The 13,458-nt window shown below is 43.7% G+C and overlaps 1 protein-coding gene across 3 annotated transcripts in view; it reads right to left on the bottom strand.

Annotated features, from left to right (window-relative positions):
• Positions 1-1,355: 1,355 nt before the first annotated feature.
• LOC137431882 (cell adhesion molecule-related/down-regulated by oncogenes) overlaps positions 1,356-13,458 on the bottom strand; it is an 86,969-nt gene continuing 74,866 nt past the window's right edge. For all 3 annotated transcript variants that reach the window (XM_078782601.1, XM_078782599.1, XM_078782600.1), the window contains exons 13-14: positions 6,009-6,067; positions 1,356-1,880 (exon numbers count right to left, since the gene is read on the bottom strand). In XM_078782601.1, the coding sequence (XP_078638727.1) occupies positions 1,816-1,880; positions 6,009-6,067 (124 nt within the window). In that variant the 3' untranslated portion in view covers positions 1,356-1,815. The remainder of the gene's footprint in view (positions 1,881-6,008; positions 6,068-13,458) is intronic.

Below are 13,458 nucleotides of genomic sequence, written 5' to 3'. Positions count from 1 at the left end.
GTACTCAATTTGCCGACCTCGGAAGGATGACAGGCTGAGTCAACCCCCCTGGTGTTAATTCAGCGATCGACTGGGATTCGCACCCAGGATCCTCGGATCCCAAGCCGGCACCCTAACCGCTAAGGAACCCAGGATCCTAGGATCCCAAGCTGGCACCCGAACCGCTAAGGAACCCAGGATCCTAGGATCCCAAGCCGGCACCCGAACCGCTAAGGAACCCAGGATCCTAGGATCCCAAGCCGGCACCCGAACCGCTAAGGAACCCAGGATCCTAGGATCCTAAGCCGGCACCCGCACCGCTAAGGAACCCAGGATCCCAAGACGGCACCCGAACTGCTAAGGAACCCAGGATCCCAAGCTGGCACCCTAACTGCTAAGGAACCTAGGATCCCAAGCTGGCACACTAACCGCTAAGGAACCCAGGATCCTAGGATCCCAAGCCGGCACACTAACCGCTAAGGAACCCAGGATCCCAAGCCTGCACACTAACCGCTAAGGAACCCGGGATCCTAGGATCCCAAGCCTGCACACTAACCGCTAAGGAACCCAGGATCCTCGGATCCCAAGCCTGCACACTAACCGCTAAGGAACCCAGGATCCTCAGATCCCAAGCCTGCACCCTAACTGCTAAGGAACCCAGGATCCTAGGATCCCAAGCCTGCACCCTAACCGCTAAGGAACCCAGGATCCTAGGATCCCAAGCCGGCACACTAACCGCTAAGGAACCCAGGATCCCAAGCCGGCACACTAACCGCTAAGGAACCCAGGATCCTAGGATCCCAAGCCTGCACACTAACCGCTAAGGAACCCAGGATCCTAGGATCCCAAGCCGGCACACTAACCGCTAAGGAACCCAGGATCCTAGGATCCCAAGCCGGCACACTAACCGCTAAGGAACCCAGGATCCCAGGATCCCAAGCCTGCACCCTAACCGCTAAGGAACCCAGGATCCTAGGATCCCAAGCCGGCACACTAACCGCTAAGGAACCCAGGATCCTAGGATCCCAAGCCTGCACACTAACCGCTAAGGAACCCAGGATCCTAGGATCCCAAGCCGGCACACTAACCGCTAAGGAACCCAGGATCCTAGGATCCCAAGCCTGCACACTAACCGCTAAGGAACCCAGGATCCTAGGATCCCAAGCGTGCACCCTAACCGCTAAGGAACCCAGGATCCCAAGCCTGCACACTAACCGCTACACCAACACCAGGCTACCATTTAGGAATAGGAACATGAACAAACCGCTAGCTGCATGGTACGTGCCCTCCCCCGCCCCCCCCCCCTCCCCTGCACCTCCCATAGGGAGTGCGTGTTTCTAGTTTTTTAAATGAAGAAAAAGAATGAGCACAAAATATAATGTATATAGTTGCTATTTAATTACAATATAAATAAATCTTTTTGCTCACTGACAGAGCACATGCACACAAAGCATATTTATAGGACAGGCTATAACAATCATAGCTGATTAAGACAGTCAGCCCTCAGACCGTGGATTTTTATGGGTTCCTGTGCAAGATTACACCCCCCATGACAACGATCTGTTACACGATTGGCTGGCACAAGGTCTCAGATGAAACGGTGTGGGAACAGCATTGTGGGGGAATGGCGACCCCTCGGTCCAGTCTGTAACCAAGCTGTCTGGTTCTCAACATTCTTCATTTTCAACCACCTTGCCAGCCATGATTACAGGTGCTGTGGCTCTCACCTCATGGGAACCGCTGCCAAAGTCGAACAGCATGCTTCTCAAGATAAAGCAGAATGAGCGTCCGTCCAAAATGGATCAGGTAATAAACACGTGACAGAGTCAGGGCCAATCACGCGGTCGCTGTAGCATCGGTGCTGCCCTCTTGTTCAATGGAAAAGCATGCTCGACCTCTCCCTAAAGGTCAGATGAGAAGGGTGCGGAGGGTGCGGAGGGGTCGGAATTTCGAGGATGCAACATATTATACTCGTACAATGCACCAGGGCATTATAATAAACCTTTTATACGAGCTGAAATACTTAAATATTATCCGATTTCAATTAGCCCTTCGCAAACCATCCACTTCATATACCTTGAAAGTGGTTTGTATGGCATTATCACAACCAAGCACACTCACCTGTGAACGGTTTGGCCTGGGTTTGAATCCTGACCCTGCTATAAAATGTCATCCTCGTGTTTCACAAGCATCGGTGTGTGGGTGTGAACTGGGCTTCCCATCTCCCAGTATTAGTTGGACATTAAGATCCCACATTCTCCTTCACAAAAAGTAGGTGAGCTATCGGCACCGGCACCCTGAACAAATTCCAGAATCATGCTCTAACCTATAGGGAGCAGCCCAGGCAGGTGCCCATCAAATGATGCCGTCATCAAACCGGCCTGGAGCCTCATCCTGAATCCAAAAGAAGAATGAAAACCAAACCTTTCATTGTTTTTTATTTAATTTTGGGGAATTGGAAAATCTGCAAATCAATTAGTATCTTGTTAGGTCTTAAAAATCTGCACCTTAAATTGATTCAACTAAATGCATAGACACCAAGGTGTAGTTAACATTGGGGAAAAATCGGACTGCGGGTCCGGAAGCTCACCTGGATCAGGAGCAACAGTCACCCAACCGCCCCCCCCCCCGCAAGCCCCCCTGTTTAGACCCTGATATATTTTTATGCCATGAACAAACTTTGGTACATCACGGACGATGAAGGTTGTGGTCAAGTTTCATTGAAATCGTGCGTGTAGTTTCGGGGAGGAAAGAAAATACCTATATGTTTGGGGGGGGGGGGGGGGTCAACCCCTCCCTCACCTCCTCCCCCCCCACCCCCCCTTCTCCCGTATACCCCCATAATGAGCATAGATTTTGATGCAGTCAATACACCTTATTTAGGCATCAGATATGAAGCTTGTCGCCAAATTCAATCAAAATAATGTGTTTGGTTCAAGTGATAATGACTGAAGTGTTTGCGGACTCACTCACTCACCTGCGGAAGGTGCCTGATCGCATGAGCTCACCGCACTAAAATCCAGGTGAGCTAAAAATGGGTGGGTATCCAGTGAATGTAGTCGGAACCAAACAAATGAATAAAACGAGGCAATTTCACTCCACTGCAGGACAAGAGCATCCCTCAATTTACATCCAGGTGTGTTTGGTATAATCATCACTCTGGCCAATGCAGGACTTCAAAAAAATAACATATTCTGCCCTGATTGCTTGGCGTATGTGTGCAGATACCCCGAGAAACAAATCAATTGGGGGTGGCCTGAACATCTTTCATGCGTCCCAGATTGGGATTGTGGAATGAAACAACAACAACAACAACAACAACAACAACAACAAAAAAACTGTTGAAGAAACTGAAAATACTTATGAGCATACCTGTGAGATAGGGGTGTGCCCTGCACAACAAAACAGTTGGGAAACTTCCTGATCAACTCGTCCAAAGAGTTGATATGCTACCATCCGTATTGCTATAACTCCCGACGATGTAGACCCCGAGAAAGGCAGAAGATGATTCGTTCTAACCAAACGCTTGCGCTTCTTAACACAGATGGGAAGATCATATCTGGGGCTTTTCGATGCATCGAGAAAGTTTAAAATGATTAAATTTACAATTAATCATGTTTGGGAAAAGTGCGAGGGTGGCTGGTGGGTGTGAGTTGTATGGGCTCTAAGTGTTGTTATAAGTTTATATTTTAGTTTGGTACAAGGCCGCAAGAGAAATTGCATCTTTTGTAGTCAGGTTTTGTTGCATCTTTTGGTAAAAAGAAAAGTGTCCGTCAATGTGTGTGTGTCTGTCCGTCCGTGTGTGCGTGTGTGTGTGTGTGTGTCTCTGTGTGTCCGTCCATCCGTCCGTGTATGTGTCAGTCCGTGTGCGCACGCGTGCGCGTGTGTGCGTGTGCGTGTGCGTGTGTGTGTGTGTGTGTCCGTCCATGTGTGTGTGTGTGTCCGTCTGTGTGTGTGTGTGTGTGTGTGTCCGTCCGTGTCCACGTGCGTCCGTGTGTGTGTGTGTGTGTGTGTGTGTGTGAACCAGGGCCGCTGCTAGCTATTTGTAAAAACAGGAAATGGTATGAACCCAACTCACCTCATGCACAGCTATAAATTGTGTTCATACATTTATTTGAGTCCGATATTCAGGACCACAACGATTATGGTTAACCATCTTGAAATAGTAACTCTTTCGTCTAAATGCTGAACATTGTCTTTAAAAGACGATTTGAATCACAGATTTTGTGCTAGTAATGGCGGGTTAAAGGTGCCCGTCTAGCAGAACCGAAAAAGTATAGAGACAGCATATGCGTAAAAGGCCTCATTTACCATTCATACAGTCACGTGAAAAAGTAAGTACACCCCATGTAAAGTTTTGACTTTTTCAACATATTTCAACATACAGCTATTTGATCTTCATTTCAACAATATTGATGGATAAAGGTGATATAATACAACAAATATCATGAAACATTTACATTTTGAAGTCCATTGTATAATTTAAATAAACATAAATGCAAATTTCGCATGTGGAAAAAGTAAGTACACCCTTGGCTCCAATAGGTGGTATTGCCCCCTTTGGCAGAAACAACCTCAAGTAGGTGTTTCTTATAACTGTCTACCAGTCTCTGATATCGACTGGGAGAAATTTTTGCCCACTCCTCCATGCAGAATTCATTCAGCTGTGCGATGTTTGAGGGGTTTCTTGCATGCACAGCTCGTTTCAAATCCCCCCACAACATCTCGATGGGATTTAGACCCGGGCTTTAACTTGGCCATTCCAGAACCCTCCATTTCTTTATTTTCAGCCATTCCTTGGTGGATTTACCTGTATGTTTAGGGTCATTGTCATGTTGCAAAGTATACCTTCGGTTGAGCTTCAACTTTCCGACAGATGGCCTCACATTATCCTCAAGCACCTTCTGGTACAATGAAGAATTCATAGTGGATTCTATGATGGTGAGCTGCCCAAGCCCTGATGCAGCAAAGCTGCCCCAAACCATAATATTTCCACCACCATGCTCTACAGTTGGTATCAGGTTCTTGTGGTCAAATGCTGTCTTTGGTTTTCGCCAAACATGTCTTCTGGTACTGTGGCCAAATAGCTCCACCTTTGACTCATCTGTCCAGAGCACATTGTTCCAGAAGTGCTGGTCTTTGCCTGGGTGTTCATTGGCAAACTTTAGTCTTGCCCTGATGTTCTTTCTGGACAGCAAAGGTTTCATCCTGGCACACCTCCCATGGAGATCAAATTTGTGCAGCCTCTTTATAATGGTAGACTCGTGCACTTTGACATCAACATTGGCAAGAGCTACCAGTAGGTCTCATGATGATATTCTGGGGTTCTTAGAGACTTCTTTCAGCATCTTCCGGTCTGCTCTCGGGCTGAACTTGCAGGGGCGGCCTGGCCTGAACAAGTTCGCAGTTGTTTGGAATCTTCTCCACTTGTAGATGATCTTCTGGACAGTCGAATGATTGATTTCAAATTGTTTGGAGATCTTTTTAAATCCCTTCCCAGACTCGTAGGCATCTATAACCTTCTTTCTGAATGCCTCAGAGAGCTCTTTTGATCTAGGCATGATGACACCACACACTTCAACAACAAAGAGCAAACCAACCTAAATGTCTGAGGTTTAAATAAGACAGGTTCCTCCAAGATCGTCTCTGACGATGTTCTAATCATTTGCACCTGAGCTGGTGCACATGAGTCTAATTTTAGGTATTTGAAGTTGTGATAAATGTCGGGGTGTACTTACTTTTTCCACATGCGAAATTTGCATTTATGTTTATTTAAATTATACAATGGACCACAAAATGTAAATGTTTCATGATATTTGTTATATTATATCACCTTTATCTATCAATATTGTTGAAATGAAGATCAAATAGCTGTATGTTGAAATATGTTGAAAAAGTTAAAACTTTACATGGGGTGTACTTACTTTTTCACGTGACTGTATATCATTTTAAAGGTCCCGTACTGTGGGATGGGGAGAGTGAGTCAGGAGCTCAACAGTATCGAAAAGGCTTAAAAGAGACAATCATACCTGCATTAAGATTGTCCACATTCATGTTCATTGAAGGTCCTTTAACATCACCACAACACCTGGACAAAGTTGCATAATCCAATTTAAAACCAAAATCGTTTTTATGCAATTTCATAAGCACAGGTAACAAACCTGTGATGCAATCACAACATCAACAAAATGTACAAATGTTTAAGGCAACATTAACTGTGTATGAAGGAGGGTTAAAGATCAAGACACGACCACACAAGAAGATCCCAGAGAAATCAACTGCAACAAGAGATGGTCATGGGAAAAGTAGGTGATTAAAATAAAAATGGCTGTGGTAATAAAGGCATAAAGTCGAGATTGAGGTCAACATGGACAGATAAAGAAAAAGCAGAGAGTGAGGTCGACATGGACAGAAAAAGAAAAAGTAGAGAGTGAGGTCGACATGGACAGATGAAGAAAAAGCAGGGAGTGACGTCGATATGGACAGATAAAGAAAAAGTAGAGAGTGAGGTCGACATGGACAGATAAAGAAAAAGTAGAGAGTGAGGTCGACATGTACAGATAAATAAAAAGCAGAGAGTGACGTCGATATGGACAGAAAAAGAAAAAGCAGGGAGTGACGTCGATATGGACAGATAAAGAAAAAGTAGAGAGTGAGGTCGACATGGACAGATAAAGAAAAAGTAGAGAGTGAGGTCGACATGGACAGACAAAGAAAAAGCAGAGAGTGAGGTCGATATGGACAGATAAAGAAGAAGCAGAGAGTGAGGTTGATATGGACAGATAAAGAAGAAGCAGAATGTGAGGTCGATATGGACAGACAAAGAAAAAGTAGAGATTGAGGTCGACATGGACAGATAAAGAAAAAGCAGAGAGTGAGGTCGACATGGACAGAAAAAGAAAAAGTAGAGAGTGAGGTCGACATGGACAGATGAAGAAAAAGCAGAGAGTGAGGTCGATATGGACAGATAAAGAAGAAGCAGAGAGTGAGGTTGATATGGACAGATAAAGAAGAAGCAGAATGTGAGGTCGATATGGACAGACAAAGAAAAAGTAGAGATTGAGGTCAACATGGACAGATAAAGAAAAAGCAGAGAGTGAGGTCGACATGGACAGAAAAAGAAAAAGTAGAGAGTGAGGTCGACATGGACAGATGAAGAAAAAGCAGGGAGTGACGTCGATATGGACAGATAAAGAAGAAGCAGAGAGTGAGGTTGATATGGACAGATAAAGAAGAAGCAGAATGTGAGGTCGATATGGACAGACAAAGAAAAAGTAGAGATTGAGGTCAACATGGACAGATAAAGAAAAAGCAGAGAGTGAGGTCGACATGGACAGAAAAAGAAAAAGTAGAGAGTGAGGTCGACATGGACAGATGAAGAAAAAGCAGGGAGTGACGTCGATATGGACAGATAAAGAAAAAGTAGAGAGTGAGGTCGACATGGACAGATAAAGAAAAAGTAGAGAGTGAGGTCGACATGTACAGATAAATAAAAAGCAGAGAGTGACGTCGATATGGACAGAAAAAGAAAAAGCAGGGAGTGACGTCGATATGGACAGATAAAGAAAAAGTAGAGAGTGAGGTCGACATGGACAGATAAAGAAAAAGTAGAGAGTGAGGTCGACATGGACAGACAAAGAAAAAGCAGAGAGTGAGGTCGATATGGACAGATAAAGAAGAAGCAGAGAGTGAGGTCGACATGGACAGATAAAGAAAAAGCAGAGAGTGAGCTCGACAGGAACAGATAAAGAAAAAGCAGAGAGTGAGCTCGACATGGACAGACAAAGAAAAAGCAGAGTGAGCTCGACATGGACAGATAAAGAAAAAGCAGAGAGTGAGCTCGACAGGAACAGATAAAGAAAAAGCAGAGAGTGAGGTCGATATGGACAGATAAATAAAAAGCAGAGAGTGAGCTCGACATGGACAGATAAAGAAAAAGCAGAGAGTGAGCTCGACATGGACAGATAAAGAAAAAGCAGAGAGTGAGCTCGACATGAACAGATAAAGAAAAAGCAGAGAGTGAGGTCGATATGGACAGATAAAGAAAAAGATAGAGAGTGAGGTCGATATGGACAGATAAATAAAAAGCAGAGAGTGAGGTCGACATGGACAGATAAAGAAAAAGGAGAGAGTGAGGTCGATATGGACAGATAAAGAAAAAGCAGAGAGTGAGGTCGATATGGACAGATAAAGAAAAAGCAGAGAGTGAGCTCGACATGGACAGATAAAGAAAAAGCAGAGAGTGAGCTCGACATGGACAGATAAAGAAAAAGCAGAGAGTGAGCTCGACATGGACAGATAAAGAAAAAGTAGAGCGTGAGGTCGACATCGACAGATAAAGAAAAGATATATAGTGAGGTCGACATGGACAGAAAAGAAAAGATATAGAGTGAGGTCAACATGGACAGATGAAGAAAAAGTAGAGAGTGAGGTCGACATGGACAGAAAAAGAAAAAGTAGAGAGTGAGGTCGACATGGACAGATGAAGAAAAAGCAGGGAGTGACGTCGATATGGACAGATAAAGAAGAAGCAGAGAGTGAGGTTGATATGGACAGATAAAGAAGAAGCAGAATGTGAGGTCGATATGGACAGACAAAGAAAAAGTAGAGATTGAGGTCAACATGGACAGATAAAGAAAAAGCAGAGAGTGAGGTCGACATGGACAGAAAAAGAAAAAGTAGAGAGTGAGGTCGACATGGACAGATGAAGAAAAAGCAGGGAGTGACGTCGATATGGACAGATAAAGAAAAAGTAGAGAGTGAGGTCGACATGGACAGATAAAGAAAAAGTAGAGAGTGAGGTCGACATGTACAGATAAATAAAAAGCAGAGAGTGACGTCGATATGGACAGAAAAAGAAAAAGCAGGGAGTGACGTCGATATGGACAGATAAAGAAAAAGTAGAGAGTGAGGTCGACATGGACAGATAAAGAAAAAGTAGAGAGTGAGGTCGACATGGACAGACAAAGAAAAAGCAGAGAGTGAGGTCGATATGGACAGATAAAGAAGAAGCAGAGAGTGAGGTTGATATGGACAGATAAAGAAGAAGCAGAATGTGAGGTCGATATGGACAGACAAAGAAAAAGTAGAGATTGAGGTCGACATGGACAGATAAAGAAAAAGCAGAGAGTGAGGTCGATATGGACAGATAAAGAAGAAGCAGAGAGAGGTTTATATGGACAGATAAAGAAGCAGAGAGTGAGGTCGACATGGACAGATAAAGAAAAAGCAGAGAGTGAGCTCGACAGGAACAGATAAAGAAAAAGCAGAGAGTGAGCTCGACATGGACAGACAAAGAAAAAGCAGAGTGAGCTCGACATGGACAGATAAAGAAAAAGCAGAGAGTGAGCTCGACAGGAACAGATAAAGAAAAAGCAGAGAGTGAGGTCGATATGGACAGATAAATAAAAAGCAGAGAGTGAGCTCGACATGGACAGATAAAGAAAAAGCAGAGAGTGAGCTCGACATGGACAGATAAAGAAAAAGCAGAGAGTGAGCTCGACATGAACAGATAAAGAAAAAGCAGAGAGTGAGGTCGATATGGACAGATAAAGAAAAAGATAGAGAGTGAGGTCGATATGGACAGATAAATAAAAAGCAGAGAGTGAGGTCGACATGGACAGATAAAGAAAAAGGAGAGAGTGAGGTCGATATGGACAGATAAAGAAAAAGCAGAGAGTGAGGTCGATATGGACAGATAAAGAAAAAGCAGAGAGTGAGCTCGACATGGACAGATAAAGAAAAAGCAGAGAGTGAGCTCGACATGGACAGATAAAGAAAAAGCAGAGAGTGAGCTCGACATGGACAGATAAAGAAAAAGTAGAGCGTGAGGTCGACATCGACAGATAAAGAAAAGATATATAGTGAGGTCGACATGGACAGAAAAGAAAAGATATAGAGTGAGGTCAACATGGACAGATGAAGAAAAAGTAGAGAGTGAGGTCGACATGGACAGATAAAGAAAAAGCAGAGAGTGAGGTCGACATGGACAGATAAAGAAAAAGCAGAGAGTGAGGTCGATATGGACAGAAAAAGAAAAAGCAGAGAGTGAGGTCGATATGGACAGATAAAGAAGAAGCAGAGAGTGAGCTCGACATGGACAGATAAAGAAAAAGCAGAGAGTGAGTTCGACATGGACAGATAAAGAAAAAGCAGAGAGTGAGCTCGACATGGACAGATAAAGAAAAAGCAGAGAGTGAGCTCGACAGGAACAGATAAAGAAAAAGCAGAGAGAGGTCGATATGGACAGATAAAGAAAAAGCAGAGAGTGAGCTCGACATGGACAGATAAAGAAAAAGCAGAGAGTGAGGTCGACATGGACAGATAAAGAAAAAGCAGAGAGTGAGGTCGATATGGACAGAAAAAGAAAAAGCAGAGAGTGAGGTCGATATGGACAGATAAAGAAGAAGCAGAGAGTGAGCTCAACATGGACAGATAAAGAAAAAGCAGAGAGTGAGCTCGACATGGACAGATAAAGAAAAAGCAGAGAGTGAGCTCGACATGGACAGATAAAGAAAAAGCAGAGAGTGAGCTCGACATGGACAGATAAAGAAAAAGCAGAGAGTGAGGTCGATATGGACAGATAAAGAAAAAGCAGAGAGTGAGGTCGATATGGACAGATAAAGAAAAAGATAGAGAATGAGGTCGACATGGACAGATAAAGAAGAAGCAGACAGTGAGGTCGATATGGACAGATAAAGAAAAAGCAGAGAGTGAGGTGGATATGGACAGATAAAGAAGAAGCAGAGAGTGAGGTCGACATAGACAGATAAAGAAGAAGCAGAGAGTGAGGTCGATATGGACAGATAAAGAAAAAGCAGAGAGTGACGTCGATATGGACAGATAAAGAAAAAGCAGAGAGTGAGCTCGATATGGACAGATAAAGAAGAAGCAGAGAGTGAGGTCGACATAGACAGATAAAGAAAAAGATAGAGAATGAGGTCAACGTGGACAGATAAAGAAGAAGCAGAGAGTGAGGTCGACATAGACAGATAAAGAAGAAGCAGAGAGTGAGGTCGATATGGACAGATAAAGAAAAAGCAGAGAGTGAGCTTGACATAGACAGACAAAGAAAAAGCAGAGAGTGAGTTCGACATGGACAGATAAAGAAAAAGCAGAGAGTGAGGTCGATATGGACAGATAAAGAAAAAGCAGAGAGTGAGCTCGACATGGACAGATAAAGAAAAAGCAGAGTGGGCTCGACAGGAACAGATAAAGAAAAAGCAGAGAGTGAGGTCGATATGGACAAATAAAGAAAAAGCAGAGAGTGAGCTCGACATGGACAGATAAAGAAAAAGCAGAGAGTGAGGTCGATATGGACAGAAAAAGAAAAAGCAGAGAGTGAGCTCGACATGGACAGATAAAGAAAAAGCAGAGTGGGCTCGACAGGAACAGATAAAGAAAAAGCAGAGAGTGAGGTCGATATGGACAGATAAAGAAAAAGCAGAGAGTGAGCTCGACATGGACAGATAAAGAAAAAGCAGAGAGTGAGCTCGACATGAACAGATAAAGAAAAAGCAGAGAGTGAGGTCGATATGGACAGATAAAGAAAAAGCAGAGAGTGAGGTCGATATGGACAGATAAAGAAAAAGCAGAGAGTGAGGTCGATATGGACAGATAAAGAAAAAGTAGAGAGTGAGGTCGACATGGACAGATAAAGAAAAAGTAGAGAGTGAGGTCGACATGGACAGATAAAGAAAAAGCAGAGAGTGAGGTCGACATGGACAGATAAAGAAGAAGCAGAGAGTGAGCTCGACAGGAACAGATAAAGAAAAAGCAGAGAGTGAGGTCGATATGGACAGATAAAGAAAAAGCAGAGAGTGAGCTTGACATGGACAGATAAAGAAAAAGCAGAGAGTGAGCTCGACATGGACAGATAAAGAAAAAGCAGAGAGTGAGCTCGACATGAACAGATAAAGAAAAAGCAGAGAGTGAGGTCGATATGGACAGATAAAGAAAAAGATAGAGAGTGAGGTCGATATGGACAGATAAAGAAAAAGATGGAGAATGAGGTCGACGTGGACAGATAAAGAAGAAGCAGAGAGTGAGGTCGACATAGACAGATAAAGAAGAAGCAGAGAGTGCGGTCGATATGGACAGATAAAGAAAAAGCAGAGAGTGAGCTCGACATGGACAGACAAAGAAAAAGCAGAGAGTGAGCTCGACATAGACAGATAACGAAAAAGCAGAGAGTGAGGTCGATATGGACAGATAAAGAAGAAGCAGAGAGAGGTTGATATGGACAGATAAAGAAGCAGAGAGTGAGGTCGATATGGACAGATAAAGAAGAAGCAGAGAGTGAGGTCGAAAAGGACAGATAAAGAAGAAGCAGAGAGTGAGGTCGATATGGACAGATAAAGAAAAAGCAGAGAGTGAGGTCGATATGGACAGATAAAGAAGAAGCAGAGAGTGAGGTCGATATGTACAGATAAAGAAGAAGCAGAGAGAGGTTGATATGGACAGATAAAGAAGCAGAGAGTGAGGTCGATATGGACAGATAAAGAAGAAGCAGAGAGTGAGGTCGAAAAGGACAGATAAAGAAGAAGCAGAGAGTGAGGTCGATATGGACAGATAAAGAAAAAGCAGAGAGTGAGGTCGATATGGACAGATAAAGAAGAAGCAGAGAGTGAGGTCGATATGGACAGATAAAGAAGAAGCAGAGAGTGAGGTCGATAGGGACAGAAGGAAGCAGAGAGTGAGGTCGATATGGACAGATAAAGAAGAAGCAGAGAGTGATGTCGATAAGGACAGATAAAGAAGAAGCAGAGAGTGAGGTCGATATGGACAGATAAAGAAAAAGCAGAGAGTGAGGTCGATAAGGACAGATAAAGAAGAAGCAGAGAGTGAGGTCGACATGGACAGAAAAGAAAAGATATAGAGTGAGGTCGACATGGACAGACAAAGAAAAAGTAGAGATTGAGGTCGACATGGACAGATAAAGAAAAAGCAGAGAGTGAGGTCGATATGGACAGATAAAGAAGAAGCAGAGAGAGGTTTATATGGACAGATAAAGAAGCAGAGAGTGAGGTCGACATGGACAGATAAAGAAAAAGCAGAGAGTGAGCTCGACAGGAACAGATAAAGAAAAAGCAGAGAGTGAGGTCGATATGGACAGATAAAGAAAAAGCAGAGAGTGAGCTCGACATGGACAGATAAAGAAAAAGCAGAGTGAGCTCGACATGGACAGATAAAGAAAAAGCAGAGAGTGAGCTCGACATGAACAGATAAAGAAAAAGCAGAGAGTGAGGTCGATATGGACAGATAAAGAAAAAGATAGAGAGTGAGGTCGATATGGACAGATAAATAAAAAGCAGAGAGTGAGGTCGACATGGACAGATAAAGAAAAAGCAGAGAGTGAGGTCGATATGGACAGATAAAGAAAAAGCAGAGAGTGAGGTCGATATGGACAGATAAAGAAAAAGCAGAGAGTGAGCTCGACATGGACAGATAAAGAAAAAGCAGAGAGTGAGCTCGACATGG

Source organism: Myxine glutinosa, chromosome 7 (assembly GCF_964187855.1).
Source record: "Myxine glutinosa chromosome 7, kmMyxGlut1.1, whole genome shotgun sequence".
In the NCBI taxonomy this organism is placed as follows: domain Eukaryota; kingdom Metazoa; phylum Chordata; class Myxini; order Myxiniformes; family Myxinidae; genus Myxine; species Myxine glutinosa.
This window is presented reverse-complemented; position numbering and strand designations above follow the sequence as displayed.